The 24,806-nt window shown below is 43.8% G+C and overlaps 7 protein-coding genes across 13 annotated transcripts; 3 read left to right on the top strand and 4 right to left on the bottom strand.

Annotated features, from left to right (window-relative positions):
• Positions 1–50: 50 nt before the first annotated feature.
• Positions 51–7,223, bottom strand: LOC135611309 (uncharacterized). 2 transcript variants are annotated; one of them, XM_065106975.1, is made up of 12 exons: positions 5,400–7,223; positions 5,130–5,264; positions 4,897–4,954; positions 4,508–4,591; positions 3,625–3,741; positions 2,691–3,099; positions 2,178–2,580; positions 1,856–1,955; positions 1,698–1,757; positions 1,534–1,620; positions 829–957; positions 51–511 (listed from the first exon to the last, which is right to left on the bottom strand). In XM_065106975.1, exons 2-12 carry the CDS (start codon positions 5,246–5,248, stop codon positions 197–199), a joined length of 1,881 nt encoding a protein of 626 aa, XP_064963047.1. In that variant the 5' UTR covers positions 5,249–5,264; positions 5,400–7,223; the 3' UTR covers positions 51–196. The 2 variants fall into 2 exon arrangements, with proteins under 2 accessions (XP_064963047.1, XP_064963048.1); XM_065106976.1 differs by having other exon boundaries at positions 2,178–2,584; positions 2,695–3,099.
• Positions 7,224–7,322: 99 nt separating this feature from the next.
• LOC135611310 (uncharacterized) lies at positions 7,323–10,913 on the top strand. 2 transcript variants are annotated; one of them, XR_010486499.1, is made up of 4 exons: positions 7,323–7,639; positions 9,932–10,014; positions 10,189–10,285; positions 10,544–10,913. XR_010486499.1 is itself a non-coding variant. In XM_065106977.1 (2 exons), the coding sequence occupies exons 1-2, from the start codon at positions 7,488–7,490 to the stop codon at positions 10,620–10,622; spliced, it is 231 nt and encodes a 76-aa protein (XP_064963049.1). In that variant the 5' UTR covers positions 7,431–7,487; the 3' UTR covers positions 10,623–10,913. The 2 variants fall into 2 exon arrangements, 1 of the variants encoding a protein (XP_064963049.1); XM_065106977.1 differs by lacking the exons at positions 9,932–10,014; positions 10,189–10,285 and having other exon boundaries at positions 7,431–7,639.
• A 364-nt stretch (positions 10,914–11,277) lies between these two features.
• On the bottom strand, positions 11,278–11,685 carry LOC103983301 (uncharacterized). Its single transcript, XM_009400529.3, has one exon. The coding sequence runs from the start codon at positions 11,683–11,685 to the stop codon at positions 11,278–11,280; it is 408 nt and encodes a 135-aa protein (XP_009398804.2).
• Positions 11,686–12,070: 385 nt separating this feature from the next.
• On the bottom strand, positions 12,071–12,895 carry LOC135611308 (glycine-rich cell wall structural protein-like). The gene has a single exon (XM_065106974.1). The coding sequence runs from the start codon at positions 12,758–12,760 to the stop codon at positions 12,323–12,325; it is 438 nt and encodes a 145-aa protein (XP_064963046.1). The 5' UTR covers positions 12,761–12,895; the 3' UTR covers positions 12,071–12,322.
• A 3,429-nt stretch (positions 12,896–16,324) lies between these two features.
• On the top strand, positions 16,325–16,741 carry LOC135608853 (bZIP transcription factor 2-like). The gene has a single exon (XM_065101903.1). It carries the CDS (start codon positions 16,325–16,327, stop codon positions 16,739–16,741), a length of 417 nt encoding a protein of 138 aa, XP_064957975.1.
• A 2,838-nt stretch (positions 16,742–19,579) lies between these two features.
• Positions 19,580–22,112, top strand: LOC135611307 (uncharacterized). 3 transcript variants are annotated; one of them, XM_065106973.1, is made up of 3 exons: positions 19,580–20,094; positions 20,189–20,673; positions 20,749–22,112. In XM_065106973.1, the coding sequence occupies exons 2-3, from the start codon at positions 20,190–20,192 to the stop codon at positions 21,174–21,176; spliced, it is 912 nt and encodes a 303-aa protein (XP_064963045.1). In that variant the 5' UTR covers positions 19,580–20,094; position 20,189; the 3' UTR covers positions 21,177–22,112. The 3 variants fall into 3 exon arrangements, with proteins under 3 accessions (XP_064963045.1, XP_064963044.1, XP_064963043.1); XM_065106972.1 differs by having other exon boundaries at positions 19,581–20,094; positions 20,179–20,673; XM_065106971.1 differs by having other exon boundaries at positions 19,582–20,673.
• Positions 22,113–22,178: 66 nt separating this feature from the next.
• On the bottom strand, positions 22,179–24,182 carry LOC103983302 (growth-regulating factor 7-like). 3 transcript variants are annotated; one of them, XM_018824942.2, is made up of 4 exons: positions 23,689–24,182; positions 23,350–23,568; positions 22,961–23,267; positions 22,179–22,891 (listed from the first exon to the last, which is right to left on the bottom strand). In XM_018824942.2, the coding sequence occupies exons 1-4, from the start codon at positions 23,999–24,001 to the stop codon at positions 22,432–22,434; spliced, it is 1,299 nt and encodes a 432-aa protein (XP_018680487.2). In that variant the 5' UTR covers positions 24,002–24,182; the 3' UTR covers positions 22,179–22,431. The 3 variants fall into 3 exon arrangements, with proteins under 3 accessions (XP_018680487.2, XP_018680489.2, XP_064963041.1); XM_018824944.2 differs by having other exon boundaries at positions 23,383–23,568; XM_065106969.1 differs by having other exon boundaries at positions 23,386–23,568.
• Between the last annotated feature and the right edge of the window lie 624 nt (positions 24,183–24,806).

Below are 24,806 nucleotides of genomic sequence, written 5' to 3'. Positions count from 1 at the left end.
CTCTCAACCAAAATGACATCAATCAATCAGTTAAAGCCATTTCCTTGCAATCAAAACTTCACCAAGCCCAATTGAATTATGCACATGTAATAAAATACATTGCAATCTTGTTATACAATTCATTGACATTTTTATACAGGAAAGGAAATGGGGAAAGAAAAAGGAACAATCAAACTCATACAAGTCATCCTCACTCTCATTTTATCTGTTGAGACACTAATTCTCTTGATAGCAGATATCTAAAATTGAAGTTGTGAGGTATCCATTCGATGGTCTTCTTGGATCTGACTTGTTGGCATCTCTGCATGGCCATCCTGAGAGTCTCTGGAAGGTAACACTGAACCATGTCCACCAATCTCTGTGAGCTTAGTTTTGTGTCCTTGGCATATGATTCTAGGACCTTTGGTAGAAGGATCTTCTGTTCTTCCCATATACCGACACTCGCACGAATGTACTCTTCCTTTGCTGATTCCAGCTGCAGGAACACTCTATCGGAATGATATACTCGGACCTGAGGAACGAAATGAAACATCAGCATTGTACTGAACTGAGTGCAGTCATTTCATAGAGCCATTGAAATCAAGTCGGAAAAAGAGCAAGGCTTGCAAAGGATATCAAATTGTAAATTTGTTGAACATAAATTATCAGGTTGAACAGTTTCAATAAATAATTCACTGTAATTTCTAAGCAAATCATGTATCTGCAGGTGATATCAGGTCTTAGTACTCCATTGCAAGGATAACTAGATGTCTGCATTTTGATCCATCAAACATGATAGATGGTAATTAGTGATCACAGTAGCAGATAAAATTCAGTCAAGAAGTTTACCGCAGGATCAGAATGGCTTCCTGAACAAAGTGCAAAATGCAAAAGAGGCTCTGGTTGTTCAATTGCATAAGCTCGCCATTCATCTCGGGCCTTTTGCTTCAACCTTGAATAAACCAATGTCCGAAGCCACTACAAGAAAAATGCGACACTCCATAAGCGTAACTCTATAATGTTTCAAAGTCCTAAACAGAAAAATAATTCAATGACTTGGAATTCTAACAAGCAACCTGGTTGACATTCATCAGCAGATGTATTCTCCTAGGGGCTATGTTCAGGTTGGTCACATGACTAATTACTGAGATTTTATTATCAGCAGTGTTATGTACATGCCGGTGCAAATCTAAAGCACCAATTCTAACATCATACATAAAGATTCCAGCTAACAATGTTCGGTACAAACAATCACTGGAGCACAAAGCACTGCCTCTTCCAATTAGTCAATATAGCTGTAACTTTCTACAATTTCTACTCATCTTCATGTGTTATTCACCGTCAACTTACATTCATGTAAATAGAAAGATACGTAAATGATTAATCTACGCTCAAAATGGTGGATCTTATAAAATAGTCCTGTCATTAGGTTCATGGAAGTGTGCATGATTTTGTTGAAGTCACATTGAAATGTTTGGAGCTTGTGACAGCATATACCTAAAATGCTTCTCGACCATAGTAGGTAGAAAATATAAAGAAAAATGTGAGGTGTACCTGCCCGTTACAGTGTGTCCTGTACCCAAGAATATAGCCTTGTATCATGGCTGCATTTATAGAACGACCACCTATGTTGCACATAGCCTGGAATAAACAAGAACAAATGTTATTTCAGCGAAAAGGCGATGCTTATTTCTCTGTTCTTAATCATTAGTGTGTACCTTGATGAGCAAAGAAGTTCTTTTCACATTACCCTCAAGGGTTCCATATTTTATGTATGCCTGGGAAGGGGCATGAAAGAGCATTTGTGAGGTGCAAAATATATTCTTCCATTAGGAAAGAGGAACTGGAGAAAGTCATAGTCTAGAGAAATACTTACATGCATGATTATAGCATTATGTACATTTATCCAAAAGGCAAGCTTGTCATCATTTTTCAACTTCCTTGGATCCACTGTCTCCAATCGACGAAGGATAAACCTGTCATGTTATTTCGGTTACATTATGCCTCAGATATACAAGAATAAGACTAGTCATAGAAAATCTATGAAGTATAGAAGCTTAGCGTAGTTCTAATGAAGAAAACAATGCAGATCAAACAGAGTATCACAACATAATTTGAATCTGAATCTGTTATTCTTACAGCGATGAAAGTTTATCAAAATTCAACAGAAACTGGTACGGTGAAAGCATGTAACTCACTTATAATTATGTAGCATATCTTCAACATCCTTCAGTCTCCGATGGTCTCTACAAATAAGAGGCACCTCCACCATTGCATTGTATGGTCCACTGAATTCTTTCAGTCCTTCGACTCGGAAAGGATTAATTAACCGAGAATCTAGAGTACATTCTCTTCTGCAGCCAGGACTCCACATATCTCCCAGATGTTGGGGAGAAAGTGCACTCATAGATGAGAAGGATGAAGCAGGAGAAGATGAAAGAGCGTGATAAACCAAAGGAGGGTCAGCAAGCTCGCAATAGACAACACCCATGCAACGGACCATCTCTTCTGAAAGTTTATTAGGAGTCTCCGGAACATGATCAGTGGTGCTAGTCCCGAGATATTCTGCTAAGCTGATCTCGCCTGAATTAGCATTATGTTCTTCCTGGTTGGTGACAACATAGGACAAAAAAAATACAAAATTGCAAGATATTGTCATTCAGTTGCAAAAAAATGTGGTCAGAATCTTTTATTCAGAGGTTGAAATCTACTTGCCTCATGAAAAGACAAAGGTTGAGAATGGAATGAGTGAAGTGCTCTGGCTAGAGTTTCTTCTGAAGGTGAAATTCTAGCAGAACAAACCGCACGGAATGAAAGAGATGAATGGCTGCGGTGAACACCAGGACCAAGTAGCTTATGTTGACACTTGACTTCACAGTCTTCATTCATTGAGTTGGCAGTCCATTTCTGAGGCACCAATGTCCGACTAGATTGCACTCTTGAGTTTCCTCTCTTAAATGAGGTTTTAAGTTCTGCAGATTCACGAAGCAACTCTGATTGGGAACTCAAGATAGATGTCTGCTGGTCAAAAGCTTTGCGATAAAGTGACAACAGATACTGCTCCAGATGCATAACCTCCAACTCTAAAACAGCTATCTCCCTTGTCAGTTCCTTTGTAGGCTGACACAAGAAGTAGGTTTAGCCATATCAGCAAGGAACATATCAAATACACGAGGATTTATTCACATAAAATTCAACTTAGGCACACAAGTATTAACAGAGAAGGAATGTCAATCTTTCTTAAGTTTATATTTAATAGTGATTCACTAGGTTATGGTCAAACCTAGACCAACACTAAACAAGTATGAAGAAGAGTCAACATGATGAACATGGAGTGTACCATGTAATGTGACAAGAAAAATTAATGTAGAGATTTCTGCCTCTGGGTCTGCATTAGAATAAGAAGCAAAGAACACAACGTTGTGCGATCTCATACAAAATGTTGAAATAAAACTATGGAAGTGCATTAATCAGCACCAACCCGATAAATTTCTAGAGCCTTAAGCAGCATTCACCCAAAAAAGTTCTTACATTATCGTTCAACAGCAAAGAAAGATCATAATGTCAACAAAAGTAACAATAAGTGCAAGACAAAGAAAATGACAGAACAAAACAGCAGCGACAGGGCGACAGAGAAATCGATACCATTATTGTCAAAGTTTCATTTGAAGAACAAACTGTAGAAGAGCTATGTCCCAATGCTTTTTCTAGAGAGCATCGTGTAATCAGTTGATCCTGTAGCCGTGCTTCAAGTTGCAGAATCTGCAGCATATTAACACAAGTAGGATTACTTACTCAAACACTTATCTGGATATTATTTGACCCTTCTACCATAATTTTTGAAGAAAACTGCTGTCATACCATGGAACTGATCGTAAATTAAATTTTCAGGATCCTTATAGTACTTCAGATGTCCTAAATTCTTATATGATTCCCATGTTTAGATAAGAACCAAGCAAGAAAATTGGATATTGATGGATATTCCTGCTATTTTTTCAGGTTACATACATCTACACATAGGACATCCCTGCTATCAAGAATAAGATCGTACTATAAGGGTCAATTGGATATTGATGGGCGAACAAACTTATGTGTTGGTATTTGCAATTCCGCCTAATTTTCATTGTTCAATTTATTTTTGTGATTAACCCTCTGAAGCATCTGAAGGAAGCACAGACATGATAGCTTTTGTTATGAGTAAACGACACAAATACTAATTAAGTATCCTCTTTTGTGCAGTAAAGGTCAGAAAAAGGTCATCAAGAAATAAACCAACAGAAATCTAAAATTAGATAGAGAACAAATGCCTGTATGTAGCTTAACATCTGATGCTAGTTGTTCAGATTTCATCAGATTGTTAGAGTAAATTCATACAATTTCCTTCTTTTCTTTTCTCTTTCATTTGTACCAGGTTTCAGTAGCCAAAAGTAAATGAAACCATAACTTGTGTGCCAGCTTATATAAAAGCTATCGAGCTACTTGATCAGTAAAACTCAACTTGCCCGCATTCGTAATAATGGAACAGTACCTCTTGCTTTAACGAGCTTTGGACCTTAGCTCCAAGCGATGGCTTATCCTCGATCTTATTGTCACCGATGGAATTTCCCATAACCTTGAACACAGAGGAAACCAGATGAGTGCTTGCTTTAAGTTCAATAAAACTCATCTTAAATCTTCTATTAGCATTCAGCTGGTCTGCACAAGTCTAACTTAAGCTTCATCAGTTCGCTTGAGAAAGAAAGGGGTCATGAGAAGACATCAAACTTTCAACATAAAGGCTAAGATAGGTAGAGCACAAAACTACTAGAAACAGGAGAAATCCATGAAAGGTCAAAGTGTCCCTGTAATTTAAGAACTACATAATCGCTATGAGATCCTGGAAACTGAGAGGAGTAGATAAGACAAGATGAGCTTTACCGGCTTGTCATGATGACCTGATCTAAGCGAAGAGTCATTGTTTCCCTTCTCCAAATCACTGACATCAAAGAGCAGCAGCAATAAGCAATGATGGATCCAGAAATTAGTGCCAAATTTCTTGTTCAAAACGCTGGTTGTATCTCTACCTACTTCTACATTTCCCCAGATCTAATATAACTTCAACTTTCCCAATGATCTATATATACAAGAGTAGTTTTGGAATGATTAGCTACCTCTTGGAATGTTTGTGTCTGGAGGATGTCTTGTTGGACTGCATCTTCTCCAACAAATGGTTTTGGCATTTCACATACTGCATATGGATGCCATGCTCTCCCTCAAATTCCATGAGCATAGATTGTTAGAAACAGCTGAAACATGAGTAGGACTTTTTTATCACTGGGGTTATACAAAGAGAGGTTTGATCTCACAAGACAATTGGAGTGATTGTAAAGAAGCAAAGGGCTTAAATAACAATTAAGTGTTCAGAGAAAGAAACTACTCACCTCAAGCCAGAGAGACCAATGGGTCTTCAGAATCTCCAGCTCCTATCAAGCATCACAGTTTCTCCACCATGCAACACAATCCAAACAATAAAACAACCAAATAGGAAGGTTTAAGCCCAAGACAGGAAGAGTCCAAGTGCCCATGAGTTTATCAAGGACCCCAGGGACATTGACATATGAGACACTCTAGAATTGCTCACTCTTTTTGGTGTCCTTTCTGAGGCCTAAGATAATAAATGGTGGACCTTTTCTTGAAAGTCATACAAGCACAATAAATGTCAAAGTTCATCCCACATTTTTCTTTGCTGAATCCTGACACAACAACTGTTGGTGGCCATCCAAAGATTATCATACTATTTCTCATAAACTCATCTATTGACCTATTATTCTAATCATATTGATTGGTTCATTATATTCTTCACAAATGAGCCAGAGGTTCTTTACATATCATCCTGTGAATGATATTTGCTTGACCAGAAATTAGAGCACTTAGCATGTCTCAAGGTACAACTCAAAATTTGTGCATTAATTGAATATAAAGATAAACTAAATCCTCTTTGGCATGAGCTGACAGCCAGTGCCACAAAGGTCTACTTGATACAAGTGGATTAGACCCAAGACAGACATGGCCTTAAGCAAGGTTTCTCAGCAAAAATAAAGACGAGTATTTTGACCAGTGAATGTAAAGAGCAATTTAAAGGTGAGAAACTAAAGGTAAGCAAGCCTCAAAAGGGACGAAAGTGAGGGATAAAGTGGCACTGGTTACCTCAAACGAGACTGGTTCTATTTGGGTTTTCCTCCTGTTGTGGACCAGTTATCTCAAAAGAAGCTTAAGATACCAAGGTTGTCTTCTGTGCCAGACAGCTTAATGGTTGTCAAAGAATCAGCTTTTTGCTGCAAATGGTGTGGGATAGGTCTTGGCTTTTACTGGCACCAATTCAAGAGGCAGTGTGTGGGGGCAAGGTGGTCAGCACCCACACCCACCTTTTTCCTCTTAGTAGTGGGGAAAAGCTTCACCTTTTCATGAGTCCCATGGGAGTGGGCAAGAAGAGAAAGAAGGCAAGACCCTCACCTTTTCTATGCAAGCCAGAGTAGACCCCAAGAATAGAAGAGAGAGATTTGCTCTCCTGCTTATTTAATGTTGGTTTGGATTGTTGCTGTTGTTGTAACAGATTAACACAAACACGCATTGAAAGTTTAGATGGGTTGCTTGTTCTATAATCACTAGTTGAATCTGGATTAACATAGAACATGTTTCAATCCGTAATTCCTACAGTACACATTGAGATGAACAATGTGAGTAATCCAACTACGAAGGCGTTGAAGTTTGATGTAATGATGCAGCCAATAGAACTTCTTTAGCACCAAAACCACATGCACGAGCAACAAATCTTTCTAGCTAAAAGCTTTCAAGATTGAGATCCGAAGGGATGCTCGTGCATCAAAGTCTTGCATGGGATTCTGTAGCTTTTGGTCTCTTTATTGGATCATCTTGTCCAAGAAAAAGAAAGGAAGATTAGGGAGGAATTAGACATGCTGGTAGAAAAATGCGTTGACCAGCAACAAAATCGTATCTTTGTGTCGCTGCTACCGAGAGAAGGGGAGAGAAGGCAGAAAGAAAAGTGAGAGGAGAGTGATTGATGTCGCGTCTCCCGAGTGTGCAAGTAGGGCACTTGCAGAGAGAAAGCGGAAGACTCGCGGCCAAAGCATCGTAAATCTGGCGACAGCCTCGATCTGACCACCATCGAATCCAAGAACAGAGTAGGTTTTGTAAAGATGTTGGTAGGCACTAAATGGTTGGATTTTTGTGAAGGAGATGCGACGAAGGCGAGGTTTCCAAGACGACTTAGACAAGGAATTGAATGCTGGATGAGCTTTTAGGTAGAGAGCAGGCACACTCACGAGAGTCGACGGATCAGAGGGCCAATGGCCCCTCCCTGCATCAGCGCAGAGCAGGTACACTCTCAAGGCCGGAGCCCAGTCCATGGGCCTTCGGTCCAAAGTAGAGGCCCTCCCGCAAGGCGGAAAGCTTGCTCGAGAGCTACTAGGGTTTTGAGTTAGGACTCGAATTAGGGTTTCGGGTTGGAGATGGCGCTGACCAACTTCATCGTGACGGTGGTGGGCGTAGGCGCCGCCATCATCCTCTTCCGGGGCGACGTCAAGCAGTCCGCCACCGTCTTCCGCCGCAACCTACGCCACATCCGCCACTGGCTCGAAGAAGAATCCGGCTCCGCTTCCAAGTACGCACTCCAAGAAAAAAAGCTTCGTTCTTTCTCGATTTCCACCGAAACAAAATTTGAATTTGATGCACATAATAATTATTGCAATCAATTGGTTCAAAGACCGCACCTTTATCTCTATGTTGCGCCTTCTTTGTGCTTAGAATCTGCAATAGATGGAGTTGGTTTTATGTTATAGCCTAATAATCGATGGATTTTTTGTGCTGCTATTTACGTTTACTGATATCTTTGAGCAGCAACTACTTGTGATATTGATCGAATACGCGTATTGCGTGACCTAAGTTAAATTTAGATAGACATGAGATAGATTCTATGGCAAAATTGCCCCACTGATGGAAGATACTTTGGGATGTCGGCGCAAAACATTTGATAAGATCCTTATCTTGTTTCCTAGATCGTCAACAAGTCCAGTGAAGCTAATTGGAGCTAAAAGAATCATTGCTCCATGTTATCTGCCATTGTTCATGCTTTATGAATGAGTGATATTTCGAATTGCTAGGTGAAGATGGAAAACCACTCAACAAAAAGCTATCATAGACATGAGATAGATTCTATGGCAAAATTGCACAACTGATGGAAGACGATTTGGGATGTTGGCACAAAATCTAGTGAAGCTAATTGGAGTAGTGTCATTACTCCATGTTATCTGCCATTGTTCATGCTTTACAAATGATTGATATTTTGAAGTGCTAGATGAAGATGGAAAACAACACAACAAAAATGGATACAAATTTCCCCCCTTTTTTTTGCCTTAGTACAACTCAATTGAAGAATGTCGTTCCATTGTAATGCAAATAGGAAGTAGAATAGTTTACAGCCACCTTTGTGTCTTCCGAACATTTAAACTGACTGATACTGGTCGCGGAACATAATTCACACCTTGTCAGGTTTAACATTGTTTGTAGTTTCTAATTTTTTTAAAGTTAAAGGGAATGGTGCTGGTATTGACAATGTATCTTTGTCCTGGGTATTTGTTCTCAAATATGCACCGTATATTTAAAAGCCTATTATCTACAAGTTTTTGGAATGGGAATGTACGGGATTTGGACATAAGGGGTTAAGGTTTTTTGTCTAAATGTCTGAAAATGTATAAACCAGGTAAGGAGTACTCAGCTGGTTAATTCTATGTAATTTGCAGAAGTCACTTTGCCAAGTGAGTTTATGCATATCTGATCTATACCTTGTCCTACCAACTATTTGCACAGGACCTGCATTAATTTGACAGTAATAGGGTTTTTAATTTCGTACTGTATCGGGCGGTACGTACCGGTCCGTCAGCAGATCAGCATGTGGACTGCCTGCTACCAAGCGGTTTCTAGTTTTTGGCCTCATATCGAGCGATACGGGGCTGTACATCGACCTATATTGAGTGTTACATAGCAATTGCCGTCCAGCCAAGTGAACCCGCCGCTTCCCTTCGACACGACATTCTCCCAGTGGCCGTCGTAGCAGTTGCCATTAGCCCAGATAAGCGCCCCATGGCCGGATATTACGTCGTTCCGCCACTCGGTATCGTACTGGTTCTCGCTCTGCCACATGTACCAATCGTATCCCTCCTGTAGGTTGCGCCACTAGCCGCCCTCTTGATAGTCGCTGTTGGAGTACCACTTGCATCCGAACCCGTGCTCCCGATCAACGACAGAGGAGCCGCGACAGGTGTTGCCCTCTGACTCGGTTAAGGTCCCGAAGCCTTCCATCCGGCTAGAACGGAGCTCGCCCATGAAGGTCGCGTTGGTGGGCCACGAGAACTTTCCCTTTCTGGAATCCTTTCTCCTCTGCCACTCCCCCTCATGCATGCACCAGTCGGCCCCAGGGCACTTTGCCCATCGGTGGGGGGAGTTCTTATCCTCCGCGTCCACAATCAGGTACAAAAACCTTAAGTTGCTTTGTATTCTCTGCTCAGTACGTTGGTATGTATTGTATTGAGCAAGGCTCGATATGCTGGTACGGTACGAAATTAACTACCTTGGACAGTAATACCAAAATATGAACCAATCCCAGCCTATAAAAGGCATTTTTAGTAAATGGAGAAAGCTAGTTCATCAAACAAGTTCAAGGGTGGTAACGAGTGTAAAACTGCCTAGCTTACTGGTGTCATTAATATAAGCTATTATAGATTGTAATGAAAACTTGTTTGTGCTGTGAATTCTTCCGCCTGGTGTTTATAAGTTAATAGTTGATAGTGTCAATTTAGGTATTTATAGTTCATTTATACTGTTAATATGGTCTGAATATTTATTTGCTAGTTGAAGACTATTCAGGTTTAGCTTTTGGTGCCTCAATGGCATGCAGGTTGCTGCAATGTGTGATAGCGGCAGCGTCATTTTACATTATCAATGTATTTTACTTCATCCTAGAGCTGCTCGCAACACCTAGTAGGTTCTTTTACTGTAATCTAAGGCTGTGTTGTGAATTTGGTGATGTTATGGATAATTTTCTAGAACTTGCTAATGCTGGTAAGCATAGTTGGGAGAAATCATGGTTTGTTTCTCCTGATATTTGCGTGTGTACATAAATTTGAAGAGCGACATTTTGCTTCACTATTGCAGGCGAAAAATCCTTGCATCTGTGATGACACGATTAGCTGCAACCTTGTTGGAGGGTTAGTTTCAGTAAATATCTTCTGAAGATTCTGAGACACACAAGGTCTAGAAAACTAAGCATCGTAGAACGTCCTTTTCATGTTTGCTATGCATGTCTGCTCTACAATTCAAGACTTATTCTGCTCTAAAATCTGTTGGTATCGCCCCGGCCGCCTTTTCATGTTTGCTATGCATGTCTGTTCTACAATTCAAGACTTTTTCTGCTGTAAAATCTGTTGGCATTGCCCCGGAATAATGTGTTGCTTACTGTTCGTATCAGTTTTCATGGCTAAATCTGTTGAATTTCTTATTTGTTTTGTAGATCTGTGGAGCGAAAGGCACCGAAAGAGTTGGACTCTCAGGTTCTAAAGAAGGACATTCCCAAGGACGAGAAGCTCTAGAATATTTTTGTCGATTTTCCTGTTATTTAGGACGGGCACAAGTGTATATGTGTACATGTTTGTGTGTGTTAGAAATTTCAAATAAATTCAGATTGTCATACCAACATTGAATTGTTTTTTCTTCTGTTGTAATTCTCAAAAACCAGCTTGGCTCCATCCAACATATCCATCACTTTGTTCTTAAAAGGCTATGAACATGATCACATCACATTGGAGCCAAAAATGTAAAGATGATTTACTTATTTTCCTTCCTTTTCCTCATCAATTATAGTAAGATGTTTCCATGATGTATCTACTGTTCAAACTTTAATGAATCTCTCTCTCTCTCTCTCTCTAATCATATATTAGATTTTTTGATAATATGAATAGTTAATTTCAGAGTCAATATTTTGTTAATGTGTATAGTTAACTTGCCTGTGGTATGAATCTTTGTTAGTTTAACCTATTGGCTTGACAATGTTTCTGTAAATTCTGCATCACAGAGGAAGGAGAGACATCATTGGAGTAGACAGCTCTGCAATAAGATTTTTTGACGATGAATCGATCGAGCAATGCATTAATTTGGATCAGTTGCCAGCTTAATACAATCATAATCTTATTTATTACTTCCCATGCGTAAGGGGAGTGTCATTTCTACAAACACTCGGCGATTCTGTCAAACGAACAACCTTGCCTTCCTCTTGGCACCGGGATCGTGGCTCCGGCTCCTCGGCAACAACAAGTCCGCCCCCACCGCCACCTCCCCAAAGTCGCAGGGCTTGTCCTCGTCGATCCTCCCGACCGCCACGCTCTGGCTCCGTGGCACTGCCGGCGGTGGTAGCGTCCCGAGGCTCCGCGACGCCGCGCGTATGAGCTCCCTCAGATCCTCATCGCCGGCAGACTGCAGGCCGTAGCTCCTCGGCAGATCCTCGGAGTGCGGGCACCCGAGCGGCGGCCCGTACTCCATGCGCCCGGCGCAGCTGTTCATGCTGCGTACGTATAGGTCGCGGGCGCGGCATAGCGCTCGGACCGGCGCCTTCATGCACCGGCCGAACCGCCTGGACGTGCCACCTCGCTTGCTCATCACGATGATTCAATGTAGGCAAGAAGAGAGGCTGGAGGAGAGCGAGTTGTCATATATATATATATATATATATATATATATAGAGAGAGAGAGAGAGAGAGAGAGAGAGAGAGATTAAAGGAATAGGATAAGAATAATAATCGAGAGTTAGTTGACTCTAAGTGGTTGATCAGAGGGTTGAATTCCAACTAAGGGCAAAAAGCTCTGTTAATTACAATTATGTATCCAAGGGAGTTGGGACGGATCTCAAAGGCGTCCATCAAGTGCTTCACGAATCACGAACACGATGGCCAAAATCCATGTACCGCTGCTCATCGGGAACACGGATCGCATTCCTATCCTCCTTTTGATGAAGCAATCAAAGTCAATGGAAGACATTCACAAGTAATGGCAATGCTTACCAGCTAAGAACACTGGCCATATTATATTATCCCAATAAACCTAATACGACAATAAAGATTACTCATAATAAAAGCCCTCTTTATTCATCCATCTCGTAAATATATATATATATATATATATATATATATATATAACTAGAAATACGTAATAATACAAAGTATAACAAAGGACACCTACTCATACATACGGACTACCGTAGAGAGGGCGCAGGACACGTTAAGGGGAGGCGCGGCACTCAGCAGTAGGCAACGCACCGCTTCTTGCAGTCGATGGTGCACCCACCACCGCCGCCGCCGGCACCGTAGCCCTTGCCAGAGTGGCTGAAGGAGGAGAAGCACTTGGCCGGGCAGGTTAGCCGCTTCTTGTAGCAGGGCCCTTTCTCGGAGCACACGACCGAGGGCCGCACCACGCCGCCGCGCGAGTACCCGCCCGTGGGGCCGCCGTATCCGGCGCCCCACCCGCCGCCGAAGCCGGGCATGTTGAACCCGCTGCCCGGGCCGAAGTACCCACCCGGGTCGGCCCCGAACCCCGGGATGCCGGATCCACCGCCGCCTCCGCCCTGGCCCTTCCCCTTGCCCTTGGCCAGCTCCGCTTCCAGGTCGCGTGCAGCCGTAGAGGTGGAGGCGGCTGCGAGGAGGAGGAGGAATACTAAAACGTGGCCAGTCCTCTCCATGATCTGCTCTCTCTCTCTCTCTCTCTCTCTCTCTCTCTCTCTGGTTTGATTCTTCTGCTGCTCTCTCAGTTCTGTTTTTAGCTAGTGAGTTTGGAAGGAGGAGGCGGGTGTCCACCGTCTCCCACATCAGGAAGAAAGCGATCGTTTATAGTGGAAGGAGAGAGAGAGAAATAAAGGCAGATTGTTGAGGAGGTGGCGGGCAGGCAATGCAATAAAGACTGTGGCGCTCAACGCGTGTTCGGAGGAAGACAGCTCAACCTTTTAGATTCACAACCTCTCAAGACATCGATCAAAGACCGTCCATTCCATCTCCATGACCCAAGAAACAAGACCTGTTAGTCAAAAACTGTAGTCTGCCGTCTTGCTGACGTGACATAAATCCACGTTCATCATCAATAAATTTCGTGCTATCTCAGTCATGGTGCTTCCTCCTGTGTGATTTGACCCCCCTCTGGAAAGTAGCTTTACTCATCGTCAAAGGGGGAGAATATGCGGCCAATTTGTCCGCCACTCTGCAACTATCCACTCCTTTCGCACACTCGTTGTGAGTTGCAACTGAGGATCCACAGCCCTGCCATCAAACCTCTTTCCCACGTATCCTTTCAATCCTTTCTTAGAGTTCCAGTAGGAGGTAACACAGTAAGTACCCTTCCTCAACTCATTCCAGGCTGCCGCATCCCGTTGTACTCCACTCCCACATCCCCACCGTCACGCCACAGGGACCTCCATCGACATAAAGGAGCCCACACTCTTCATCTTCGTTCTCATAAATGCACACCTTTTCCTATCCATCCAGTTTCAGATTTCTGATCTATCTTCTTCAGAAGAGATTCATGCATCCGTCCCAACTCCTACCAGCATAAATATTGCAACCTTTGCTATCCATGCATCATTACCTCTACTTGAATGTGTATTGATTATCCATCCCGATCAAGAGTAACATCTGTCTTCCTCGGGAAAGATTTGTGTGTCTGTCCTTACTCCCTGCAGCACAAATATTACAAAATTTCTTTTTTGGATCAGCTTGCCATTCATGCATCAATTGCTTTATTTTTTTTTTCCTGTTGGATTTCTTGATAGTTGAATTTGTATTATATTATACATTGGCCAATATCAGCAGAAAAAATGCCTTGTATGCATGAAAGTTCCACCAGGTAGTTCAGTGATATATGTATTACATGTGGGTGGCTGAAGAGGGAGGAGAGGATAGAGTGATCTACTTATTATTTTCACTATCAATATGATTAATTTAAAGCCCATGTAATTCATGATAAATCAAAAACAACAGAATTTGAATCCAGATTCATTTACTCAAAATCATGTAAAGTTCTTGCTGGCCTGTGTAAATCTTCTAAGTGACATCCAAGAATAGAAATCTGATCACTATTGCTGAGCAAACAGGGCCTCAAGAGCAGCCCAAACACAGGCTGTTCAGGGATCATCATGGAGAGGAGTCTCAACTCTATGCAACATCTGGGTTCACATGCATCATTAAGCAGCACATATGAGCAGCTGACATGAGCCCCCCACTGGCTGCCCACTGAAGAAGATGGCTTCATGAGGTTGCAGACTCCAAAGGTCTGAGATGTCAAGAACTATATTATTGCAAGAGATCAAGTAATCAATTGCATGGATAAAGAAGTGATCAGTTAAAGAAGCAGATGGGGAACTGTGCAACTTGTGATTTTTTCTGGATATGCTCCTTCCTACTTGTGTCCCTGCTCCATTAATGAAGCAGTGTTTTGTGCTTTTTGAGTGTGAGCATCCTTAAGTATGACATTCCTTGGTAGTTGCTATGGTACTTTGGATTTGAATGGCATATATTACAGATTCTTGAATATCCTATAGTTTTGGGCTTACTGATGGTAAATTTTGATAAATTGGATTTAATATTAGGAATGTCTATTTTGAACACTCAGGACAGTTAATATTTATTCCTTTTTAATATACAAATTAAAAGGTATGTGAATAGGCATGTGGTACACAAAATCCATGAAAAAGAAATCCATGGGGAGGTTGAATTGCATGTTGTTTGATTTATGTGTGAGTGGGGATAACAAAGACAAGAATCTTGAATATAATTTGTTAAAGGTCTCAAGAATGCATATGAAAAGAATCTTTAGTAGACACTGTACTTCACTGTGAATAATCATCTTTTGTTGGATTTGATTGATCTTCTAACTTTATAGACATTGATTTGGAAGAGATTGTATAGATAGTCGTAGAATATCCTCCTGATTTGTTTCATAATCTGATGTCTCTCTATCTCTCTCTCATGCAAGTTGCAAATAATTAGCCGCAGATTTCAGTATCATTGGACACAGCTTCAAGTAGTGAGAAGAAATTAGGTATTACTCCTTTTCATGCTCATCGCCAGATGGCCGTCAAATGCCTCGTCTCCACCTTGATTCACATTGTCCTCTGATGACATTCTTCACAAGCTTTCCAGTTTCCAACAAGAAACTTGAATGTGACAGTTCACCAACCTTTGTTTTCAGCTGATACATATATTTTGGTGAGAGAAAGAACCAATTATTCTCACTCATTTTTTTCCTAAATGCTATCTTCGGCAACTCCAAGCATGCCGATAGCTTTATGCTTCATACATCAAGCAAGCATTCAGCCGAAAAGATAGTCGAACACGTACCGACTGCACCGATCAATATTGTACAGTGTACGCATTAAAGACGGTGGAAATACTGATCCATCGTGCTCGCACTATGCATTCTTCTTTCCTGTCTCCTTCCTCTACTCCTCCAGCATTAGCTTCTCTTATTCATCTTCATCACCGCTAGGCTATGGTTGGCCTACCTACTAGCAGCTGAGACTTAAAGAGGACAAAAGAAGCTGCTGAAAGCAAGATCTTCCTAACCCATTGAAATCTGATGTCCAAAGGTTTAACACACAATAAAATGTCTAAAGCAAATGGATTCAGTCTGCTTCGCATGCATCTTTCACATCGATCTCGTGCGATCGTGGAATCTTTCTGTGTGTTATATGATGTTCTTTTGTAACCCCTATTAATATTATATCATTCATCAGAAGACCACCTTGCTCAAGTATCATCTATCTGCCTTTTTTCTGTGAGTTAATTCAACTTTAGACGTATCATGAAAGGGATAGGAAGAACAGGAAAGAGATTTTTACGTGCAAATATATAACATGTAATTTTTATTTTTCTTTAAGAACATATAAATATCAATTATACTTGCAAAATTACAATGCTCGGAAGATGTGGTATTTATCGAGTTAGCAAGCAATAGCAACGCGACACACGACCGGCGGCGCCATGCGTACATCTGAGCCCTTCTTGCAACCGGACGCGAATCTTGACGCGCATGGTCCGCGAGATCTCCCGTCGACGCGGCTCGTTGGTGCACCCTGACTCGAAGTCGCACGCCCGCTACCTGCACTCAACCACCGACGATCACGATCCATCTGCCGAACCCGTGGGGCCCGCCACTCGACCGCCCTCATCCGCCGTTACATACCTCCCCAACGCCTCCTCCGTCCTTCCCTTTTCTCCTCCCTCGTTATCAGCCCTCGCTCTTTACGGAAATCACGATGCTGTCCCTCCTCGACCACGGCTTCGCGCCCGACGACTTCGGGCCGTCGTGGGCCAACAAGCCGGCGGAGGCGCCCGAACCGGACACCCGCACGGCCGTCTCCCCGGAGGAGCGGCGACGGCTCCACCGCATGATCTCCAACCGCGAGTCCGCACGCCGCTGCCGCATGCGAAGGCAGCGCCACCTCGAGGAGCTCTGCGCCCGGGCGAGCACGCTCCGGTCCGAGAACCGCGACCTCGCGAACCGGCTCGTCGGCCTCGCCCACCGCCGCCTCCTCGTCCGCCTGGACAACCACCGTCTCCTCGCCGAGGCCTCCGTCCTCTCCCGGCGTCTCGCCGACCTCCGCGACTACCACTACTACTACCACCACGAACTGGTTTCTCACAGCGCCGCGTGTTTTCTTGGGTCGAATTAAAGAAAGCTTGAAGGTCTCATCAATACAAGTTTAGGTGAATCCGTCGATCCACTTCTCTAAATCACCAACAAGTAGTCACATCACATTTAGGGGACGTGATATCATGTTGTGTAGTGTGTTCTTTGCCGCGAGATCGATGAACGATTGATCGGAGCTCCTGATTGCTGAGGTTGCATTCGAGGATTACGTCAACCATCAGTCAATATTTAATGGAATACGATCGCGCATCGCAATTGCCACGTCGAAAGATGAGAAGCGTGCCAACTTTACATGCCCTGATTCATTGCATGTCCGTCTCCGTTGGACGTGAAAGCTACGTTCACTTTCGACGGCACAAGAACACGTCAAGCTTTGATGATGGTGTAGTTAAAGTTGGCTCACGGTAAGACCGACGGTGTTTGCATGCTCAGTTCCTCTCCATTAACACTTAATCGTGCAATTAATGATATAAATTAGCTAAACGTGTTCCAAAACTTGCTTAATCCAACTCAGTTTGTCGTAATCGATCGGTTGCATTGGCTCACACTCGGTCTTGGTAGTTCATCGACTCATGTTCGGCTCATCTATCATTTGCGTCTTGATCAAGCTCCGTCTTGATGGTTTTCATCAATCCGTACATTTTTTTTAATTTTATTTATATATTAAAAATAATAATCAATCACATGAATTATAGGATTTATGCAAAGCAAGGTATGACAGAGATAGATCTCAATTTTTTTTTTTTTTTTTTTTTTTTACAAAACAAGTATTGGTGAACTTTTACGTCGTGATCGAGGTGTTAGTCACCCCACGAGTAAAGTTGGCTTATAAGGGACCAAACGAAGTTGATAGGCTAGATTGGCTCCCCACGAGTAAAGTTGGCTTATAAGGGACCAAACGAAGTTGATAGGCTAGATTGGCTTATAAGGGGCCAAACGAAGTTGATAGGCCAGTTAGCCCATCAGGCTCAAGTTGTGGCATTTGGTATGTCAAATAAAAGGGTTACCCGTATACCCAAATGCTAGGTCGGCTTTGATATCAAATATCATGACTTGAGCCCCCTCACCATACCCAAATGTTAGGTCGGCTCTGATACCAAATATCATGACTCGAGCCTGATGGGCTAACTGGTCTATACATTTCGTTTGGTTTAAACCATTGACCAAAATGCTTAAGCTGAAGTTGATAGTAGTACACTCATCAGACCTTATAAATCAATCTTAATCTTTGCCCACATTCGATATGGGACTAATTAGGAGTATTACAGTCAGCATGGTTCGGTCTAATCCTAAATGTGCAAGTTTGCCCATGCGGATGCTCGGGTGGTGGAAGCGAGCATTAGGTCGGGTTCGAGCCTCGCCTCCCGAGTGTGATTTTTTCTCTTGATGAGTGATATGCTTCTTTGTTGCTGGGCTCTTGCACATAGGACGAGGTCGAGATGGTCAACGAGCACCAATTGACTCGTTCAGGTTGGCACCGTGTGAGGCCATCTTGAGTTTTTACGGAACGACTCCATGGTATTTAGCGTCGACTGGTACAACATCAAGCAGGATGGCTCGTATCTTGCGCACGAGCGACGATCGACCCATACGAGTCAGTGCCATGCGATATCGTCTCGAGTTTTCCAGAACGGCTCCGTGGTGTTCGATGCTGACTTGTATGGCATCAAACGATGCGAAGGTCGTGTGATTGCTTTATTTGGGTACGAGGTATTGCATCGTGTTAGCCTGGAGGTCTGACCCTATCATGATCCTTATCTGCTACGATATCAAACACCACCAAACTAATATGTGAAAGTAAAAAAAAAATCAGAAGTAGTTTCTCCTCTGGATGCAATTGCTTCCTGATAGTAAATGCTGGCACTATGACAAGAAGCGTGACCGTCTACATCTGCCTTTTTTTTTTCTTCTAATAATTCATTAATCAAGAATGTGTTTACAGCATTGCCAGAGAGAGATCGAAGGTTACAGAATCTCAAGATGATCTTCGCAATCAGGTTCAGGGCTTATCACGGATGATACAAGTCAGAAGTTGCTCGAGTTGTGTCAGAGGAAAGGTTTCACCTTTTTAAAGCTTTTTCATCCTCAGCAAGTCTGGAACACAAAGCAAAAGAAGACTGTACATTTTAGCATTGAGAACCAGCAGGACATGGGATCCGAAGGAGATCTGCTTGTGTTCTTCGGCAACACCAACAAGATGGCTCACTGCTTTTTTACCCTTTTTGTGTTGGTCCTATTTTCCCACAACTCTTCCTCCTTTTTATTTCCCCAAGTCCACTGTCATACATAATCCATGGCAACAGCAAAGATGTTCTTTCATCTTCTGATCACTGCTGCAGGGAATGCATGGGAGATGTACACGCATGGTTATGATAAGAACTTGGATGTGAAAGATGCTGCCATGACTTTTTTTTTTCGGTCAACAGATCCAAATTAATGATTCTTGTGTATGTGGTAACCAAGAAAGATCCACATGTTTAGTCCTTGCTTCCCGTAGATTAGCCATTGAATGCTGTGATCAAGAAGAGAAAAAGACAACCCGCATGCTAGTCCCAAGAACAGCAGCATCTGTAAGGGCTTTAGTCAAACATGGTGAATTCTTGAGGGGGAAATCCAAGTGACTAGATGCAAAGATCCATCACATGAACTGCTGCTGTCACACACACATCTTGATCCGTGTCTTGACTTCGAGAAACTGGCTCGGGGGATCACAGATTCAGGAGATGATCCATCAGTTGGCTCATGATTCACCCCGATGGGGTACTTGTTTTAGCCTTTCCTCATCTTTTGATGTGCCCAAGTTACCAGCTCGCTCAAAGCATGTTGCTTTCTATCACGTGGACCGCACATGGCCACAGGCCCTTGAAGAATGCAACAGCTCAAGGAAGAGGCTCTCGGACTATGAGGCCGAAAGGTAGAGACAGATTGTGAGGAAGAAGATGGTTTTGAAACAGTGAAGAATTCTCCCATGACCAAGACAAGCATTGTACCATTTCCACTGTAGTAGCCAAGCCACCACCGCCACCACCTGACCACGATTCAATCTTTTCTACTGCGACTCTCTCTTGCCATGTACACATGGTTGCTCCTACTACCCAACAACCAAGTGGGGACAAGTAGATACTTGCCAAAACTCTCTTTTGGCCAGATTTCGAGCATATCTGGTCAATTCTGTGTTTCATCACATCAGTACCCTTCCAATCACTGCCTGTAAGCTGGATTTCGATATAGGGAATGATGTTTTGTTCCAGAGCTCATTGCAGAATGTTGGGAGTTCATTGCTCATTATCCGATGATTAGTCCCAGGTTCTGCAAGGCTTGTGAGTCCCTCCAGGTTTTGCCGGACTCCAGGGTCACATACGTAACTGCAAGCTGGTATCTGTTCCTTCTCTCTCTCTATATCTCTCTCCATCTATCGCACTTTTGATATCTAGGCCATTCCTCCCTATCTTATCCAAGTCTGGAGCAGAATGTCTTCCATTCCTAAGCCAATGCATCATGGCCGGAGGCTATTTGAGCTGCTGGAAGAGCAGCAAGAGCCTTTTCTTCTGGATGTCTATCTTTTGGAGCATGGGTACTCGGATAGAGCGACCAGAGCCAATGATGCTGCTGCATTCATGTGCTGGCCAGGGAGTGCTTGCAGAAGGCTAAGGAGGTTTGGCACCAATGGCTTCAAGAGGAAGAGAGGTGGGATTCTTAGGCTCCTGCTGGATAAGGTTGTCTACAACAAGGTCGTCAGGAAGGCTTGGAGTTGGGACGGTGCAGTCGTTGGCAGTGGAAGATGGAGCATCTTTGGAACGCTCTTCGAGATGAAAGGCAAATCCAACGTTGTGGAGTTCCACAGGCTATCATGTTCTGGTGGCACTGAAGTGGACAGGGAGGATCAGTGCAGGGCTCCGAGCTCCTCCACCCAGCTGAGCCCTGTGTCGGTGCTCGAACTGCACTCTGATGAAGGTTGTCCACTGGACAACAACGTATATTTCTTTTGTTTTCCTTGTTAATCACCTTCTTCCTTACGTTCTTCTGCAGTCGAGGAAGAGGTATCATCGATCTCAGCTCATAATTGGGCTGCCGTGGAGGAGCTCCTCTACGGCAGGTGCCATGATCCTAAGAGAGCCAACACAAAGAAGCACTTGTATGAACCCCACCACTTTGTGTTAGACTGCCTGAGGGAGGTGGAAGGAAGACTTTCGACTCCTCATGAATGCTCAGGTCCGGAGAAGAGAGGAAAGAACAGAGACGAGGAGGTGCTATCGTACGACAACCACGGAGCTGCTTTGGCTAACCTATCCCGATTGATCGACTCTGATTTCTCCAAGTCGGGGAGAGAGTGGAATCATCATCAGCATGAGATGACAGAGGTTGGGACTCAGATTGAGCACCTCATCTTCGAAGAGATCAGGGAAGAAACACTTGTTGGCATTCTAGATTGTCACTGTACATTGCAGAGATGTTGATTCTAATGATTATCACACTGTCAACCTTACTTCCCCACATCATTATTCTAATCACTACTATCTTTTTCTGGCAAACAGCTCGAGAAACCTCCAAATAATGCCACAGGAAAAGACAAAGTCTTAATCCAGCTGGTTGTCCTCTCTGTATTAATGATTCCTAATGTTCAATGCCACAGCAATGATCTGTACTAGTCCAGCGCAACGAATTAAGGTTGTTTTATCTGATCCATAGCATTAGGGAATGATTTGATGTAACCTCCGTCGACATAAAGGAGTGAGCAAAGTCATCAGCTCAAGATTAAGCTGCTGGTTGATGGAAGAGGCATGAGATCTTCCGGTTGAACTCGCTGGTCCTGCCATGGCCGGTAGGTGGAACAGAGTTATTTGGACGTGTCATGGTCCACCGTTCCATCAAACCATGTGCGTATTGATTGCAGGGGTGCACGACGACCTCAGCCAAGACGAGAATGCACTCACACAAACGGGATGGCCGTGTCGCCTCCGTTGAGCCACGGGGAGCTCAACAGGTCCATCGTCTTCACTCGACTTACCCCCCCACCCTCGTTTGATAAGGTTGATCGAGCTCGCCACCTCACAACTTCTCGGCTGGCTTTTAGTCTCATCACGGGTGTTTAACCTGGAAGAACCTCCAAGGATTCAGAAACGGTCACCATTAAGCCTTTGCTAGTGCCAACAGGAAGATTGCTTCCGGGGATTGCCTTACAATGATAGCATCAGTACACTTAATTTTCGCGTCTCCTTGTGGACGGCTGTGCTCTAAATAAATAAGGAGCATCAACATCGAATGACAGAGAGTAATTTGCTCATTTCATAGTTTGGACCACCGGGAATCCAAGAAATTGGATCATCCCCAGCTCAACAAATGTGAGGCGAGGAAGAAACAAAGAAAGGAGGGAGGGGAGCTTTTGCTTATTCTGAGTTCTTTTGGTTTTGATTTCACGAAACAGTGGATGAGTAGACACATTAGCCAAAGAACAAAGCTTGAATGAGGATTTGAGTTTCTTACCTACCTATGAATCTCCCAGATTTAGCAAGAACACACACACACACATACATATATTGCAATTCTCAGACATATCAGAAATGCCAGCAAAAACAAGGCAAGAACAGGTAACAAATCAGGAAAACAAACAAGATGATCCATCTGAACTCTCTCCGCTCACTGGGAATCAACCTGTAGATTCATTTGGTCAAAGAGCAACAACAAGTGCTGTGACTGGTCTTGTGCTCTGGGCTACTTGTAGTGCGGCCACACACTGAGATCCAAGGATGATTGCTTAGCATGATCTGGAGCCTTGCCAGTGTTCTTCAAAGCCTCTGCAAGCGGCCCACCGGCAGAGCCTTCCCAAATGACACTCGATTCATGTGGAGAGGAAGAGCAGGACAAGAAGTCGGAAATCATTGGCATGGGGGCAGAGAGCTCGTCGCTGTCGAACTGCATGTCTCCTCTCCCATACCAGGTGAATTGTCGAGGTTGGAGCTGTTGCTCATCCAGTTCAAAAGGTGGGAGGACATTCCTCTTGTTGTCTATCCGGGAGCTGCTCGGGGGAAGAGAGGAGGAACAAGTGGAAACGAATCCAAAATCTTCATGAAAGGAGAGTTTTGGACATGGGAATGAGCTGAGCAAGGTTAGCTTGCAGAGTTCTTCCGAGACCTTAGAACGAGTGCTTGCCTTCTCTTCGCTTAGTTTAATCCTGCAGAGCAAAATAGACCATTAGCTCGGAATTCTACTGAACTCAGAACAAGATTTCCTGGTTTTCTACCGATTGAGCTGTGGCTGCAGGTTGCTCATCTGCTGCCGAGCCATTGCCAAGCCGTCGCATGATCGACTGCCGAGACCAGCCTGCGAAGAGGAGATGAAAGGCGTCGGGCGCGTGGCTCGACCGCAGGGTCCTTCCACCGGCTTTCTTGAACGATGGCGGCCCCGATTCAGATGCCGCTCGCAGTACTTCTGGTCACCAACTGCGTTTCTCGTGCACCGCCATTTCTTGCCGTCGGTCCGACGGCATCTTCCGGGCTCTGAATCGGCGTTCCCACATGTTCCCCCATGGAATGATCCCATAAGTTCAGCTGCCACAGTAGACAAGCAAGAACAAAGGTTTCAGGTACCGACAGAAGTGAACTCCAGTAGAAGAAGAAGAGAAATGTATACAACAGCAATCTTCCATTCGCCATGCTCTCTTACTACATGCAGAGGCTCTAAGAGATCCAGTTGAGAAGGCAGAGAATCCAATTGGGCTAAATGGATTGCTTGGTATTCTGGCATTTGCATCAATGTAATTGTAGATCAGGGTCTGGTTCTCGAGCTCCATCAACTGAGAGGGAGTGAAGCTGCCTTGAGAGTTGACACCCAATCTACCAAAATGCAAGCCTGCAACAGGAAAGAAGGGTTTGAGAAGGAAGACGAGACATCAAACACATTTGACGAGTTGCCTGCTGTTACACTGAATGAAAGCAACCCGAAAGCAAGTGATCATGTTCTTTATTTTACCTGCATGTCCAGTGTAAGAGGAAGTCGGCACTCTACCATCACTTGTGAGCAGCAAAGACTCCGGCTTTGATGCAGAGAAGTCGAGCGGTTGCTCTCCATCAGGCAAGAGAGAGGAAGCTTCAGTTTTTGCCATCTTGAGACAGCTCCAATCATGCCTCCCGTGGAAAGAAGAGAGCACATCACCACCGTGGAAAGAAGACGCACTGGTCACCAATCCATCATCAACGCCGATCAACCCACCCAAGTCCATTTCTCCACCCTCGACCTCGAGTCTACGGGTCCTACTACGAGAACAGGGTTTTGTCCTGTGCATGCCCAGCAGGTAGAAGCTCCGGAAGTGAAATCATGGAAGCTGAGATCTTCTAGCCTCGACAATTCAAATCCAACAAGAAAGATCGATCTTTGCCCACCATATTCGACAGCTGGATCATGAACAAGACAGGGTGTGAAGTGCCGAGGTCCCAAACCAGTACACATAGTGCTGCCACCTCCCTGGCCCATCGCATTGGATCGCTTCAGATCACGAGATGTCATGGATGAGGAAAGCGGAACACCGAGCTGGAATTCAATGTACGCGAGTGGTACCATGGCATTTAAAGGTGAGAATGTTGGCGAGGCCACACACAGCATGCGGTGTGGCCTGCTCGTACCGAGACATGCTTCCTTGGCCTCGAAGAGGATCACTGTGCTGGGCGTTGGCTCATGCACTCGGCGATGCCTCCTTTATTGCACATGACACCAACAAACCAGCTTCTTCTTCTCCAGCTCTCGAAAGATACCTCATGCATGCTTCTGCAAACAGGGGAGTGAGATGCTTCGCTCTGTTGCCTGATCCGACAGGTACGGATTAGCTGATGTCGCATTCAATTCGAACAACATGGAATCAAGCATAGCCATGAAGACAAAATCGAGTTATCTTAAACAAGAGTTGCCAAATTCTTCTTCATCACTGGAATTATTGTGAGAGAGACATGTTGCCGAGTTGCAGAACAAGCTCCCCAGCAATTCCAAATGAGAGAGTTGCACCCTGCAACAGGAGTGCTGGATTCGATTCCCAGGCAATCAGGGCAAATAGCCATGGTGGGGGCTGTACACCACCACCTCAATTATTGGGACTC

Source organism: Musa acuminata, chromosome BXJ2-4 (assembly GCF_036884655.1).
Source record: "Musa acuminata AAA Group cultivar baxijiao chromosome BXJ2-4, Cavendish_Baxijiao_AAA, whole genome shotgun sequence".
In the NCBI taxonomy this organism is placed as follows: domain Eukaryota; kingdom Viridiplantae; phylum Streptophyta; class Magnoliopsida; order Zingiberales; family Musaceae; genus Musa; species Musa acuminata.
This window is presented reverse-complemented; position numbering and strand designations above follow the sequence as displayed.

Bases quoted from the DNA above. Each gene is read 5' to 3' on its own strand.
- LOC135611309 (XM_065106975.1), bottom strand. From the start codon at position 5,248: ATGCTCATGGAATTTGAGGGAGAGCATGGCATCCATATGCAGTATGTG. The intron at 1,621-1,697 runs GTACACACTAAT...TGTTTATTCCAG, and splicing joins GAACTTCTTTGCTCATCAAG to GCTATGTGCAACATAGGTGG. The intron at 958-1,533 runs GTACACCTCACA...TTTTTCTTGTAG, and splicing joins GGACACACTGTAACGGGCAG to TGGCTTCGGACATTGGTTTA.
- LOC135611310 (XM_065106977.1), top strand. From the start codon at position 7,488: ATGGCGCTGACCAACTTCATCGTGACGGTGGTGGGCGTAGGCGCCGCC. The intron at 7,640-10,543 runs GTACGCACTCCA...TTTGTTTTGTAG, and splicing joins GAATCCGGCTCCGCTTCCAA to ATCTGTGGAGCGAAAGGCAC.
- LOC103983301 (XM_009400529.3), bottom strand. From the start codon at position 11,685: ATGAGCAAGCGAGGTGGCACGTCCAGGCGGTTCGGCCGGTGCATGAAG.
- LOC135611308 (XM_065106974.1), bottom strand. From the start codon at position 12,760: ATGGAGAGGACTGGCCACGTTTTAGTATTCCTCCTCCTCCTCGCAGCC.
- LOC135608853 (XM_065101903.1), top strand. From the start codon at position 16,325: ATGCTGTCCCTCCTCGACCACGGCTTCGCGCCCGACGACTTCGGGCCG.
- LOC135611307 (XM_065106973.1), top strand. From the start codon at position 20,190: ATGTCTTCCATTCCTAAGCCAATGCATCATGGCCGGAGGCTATTTGAG. The intron at 20,674-20,748 runs GTTGTCCACTGG...GTTCTTCTGCAG, and splicing joins CGAACTGCACTCTGATGAAG to TCGAGGAAGAGGTATCATCG.
- LOC103983302 (XM_018824942.2), bottom strand. From the start codon at position 24,001: ATGCACAGGACAAAACCCTGTTCTCGTAGTAGGACCCGTAGACTCGAG. The intron at 23,268-23,349 runs GTATACATTTCT...CTACTGTGGCAG, and splicing joins GCGAATGGAAGATTGCTGTT to CTGAACTTATGGGATCATTC. The intron at 22,892-22,960 runs GTAGAAAACCAG...TTTGCTCTGCAG, and splicing joins CTGCAGCCACAGCTCAATCG to GATTAAACTAAGCGAAGAGA.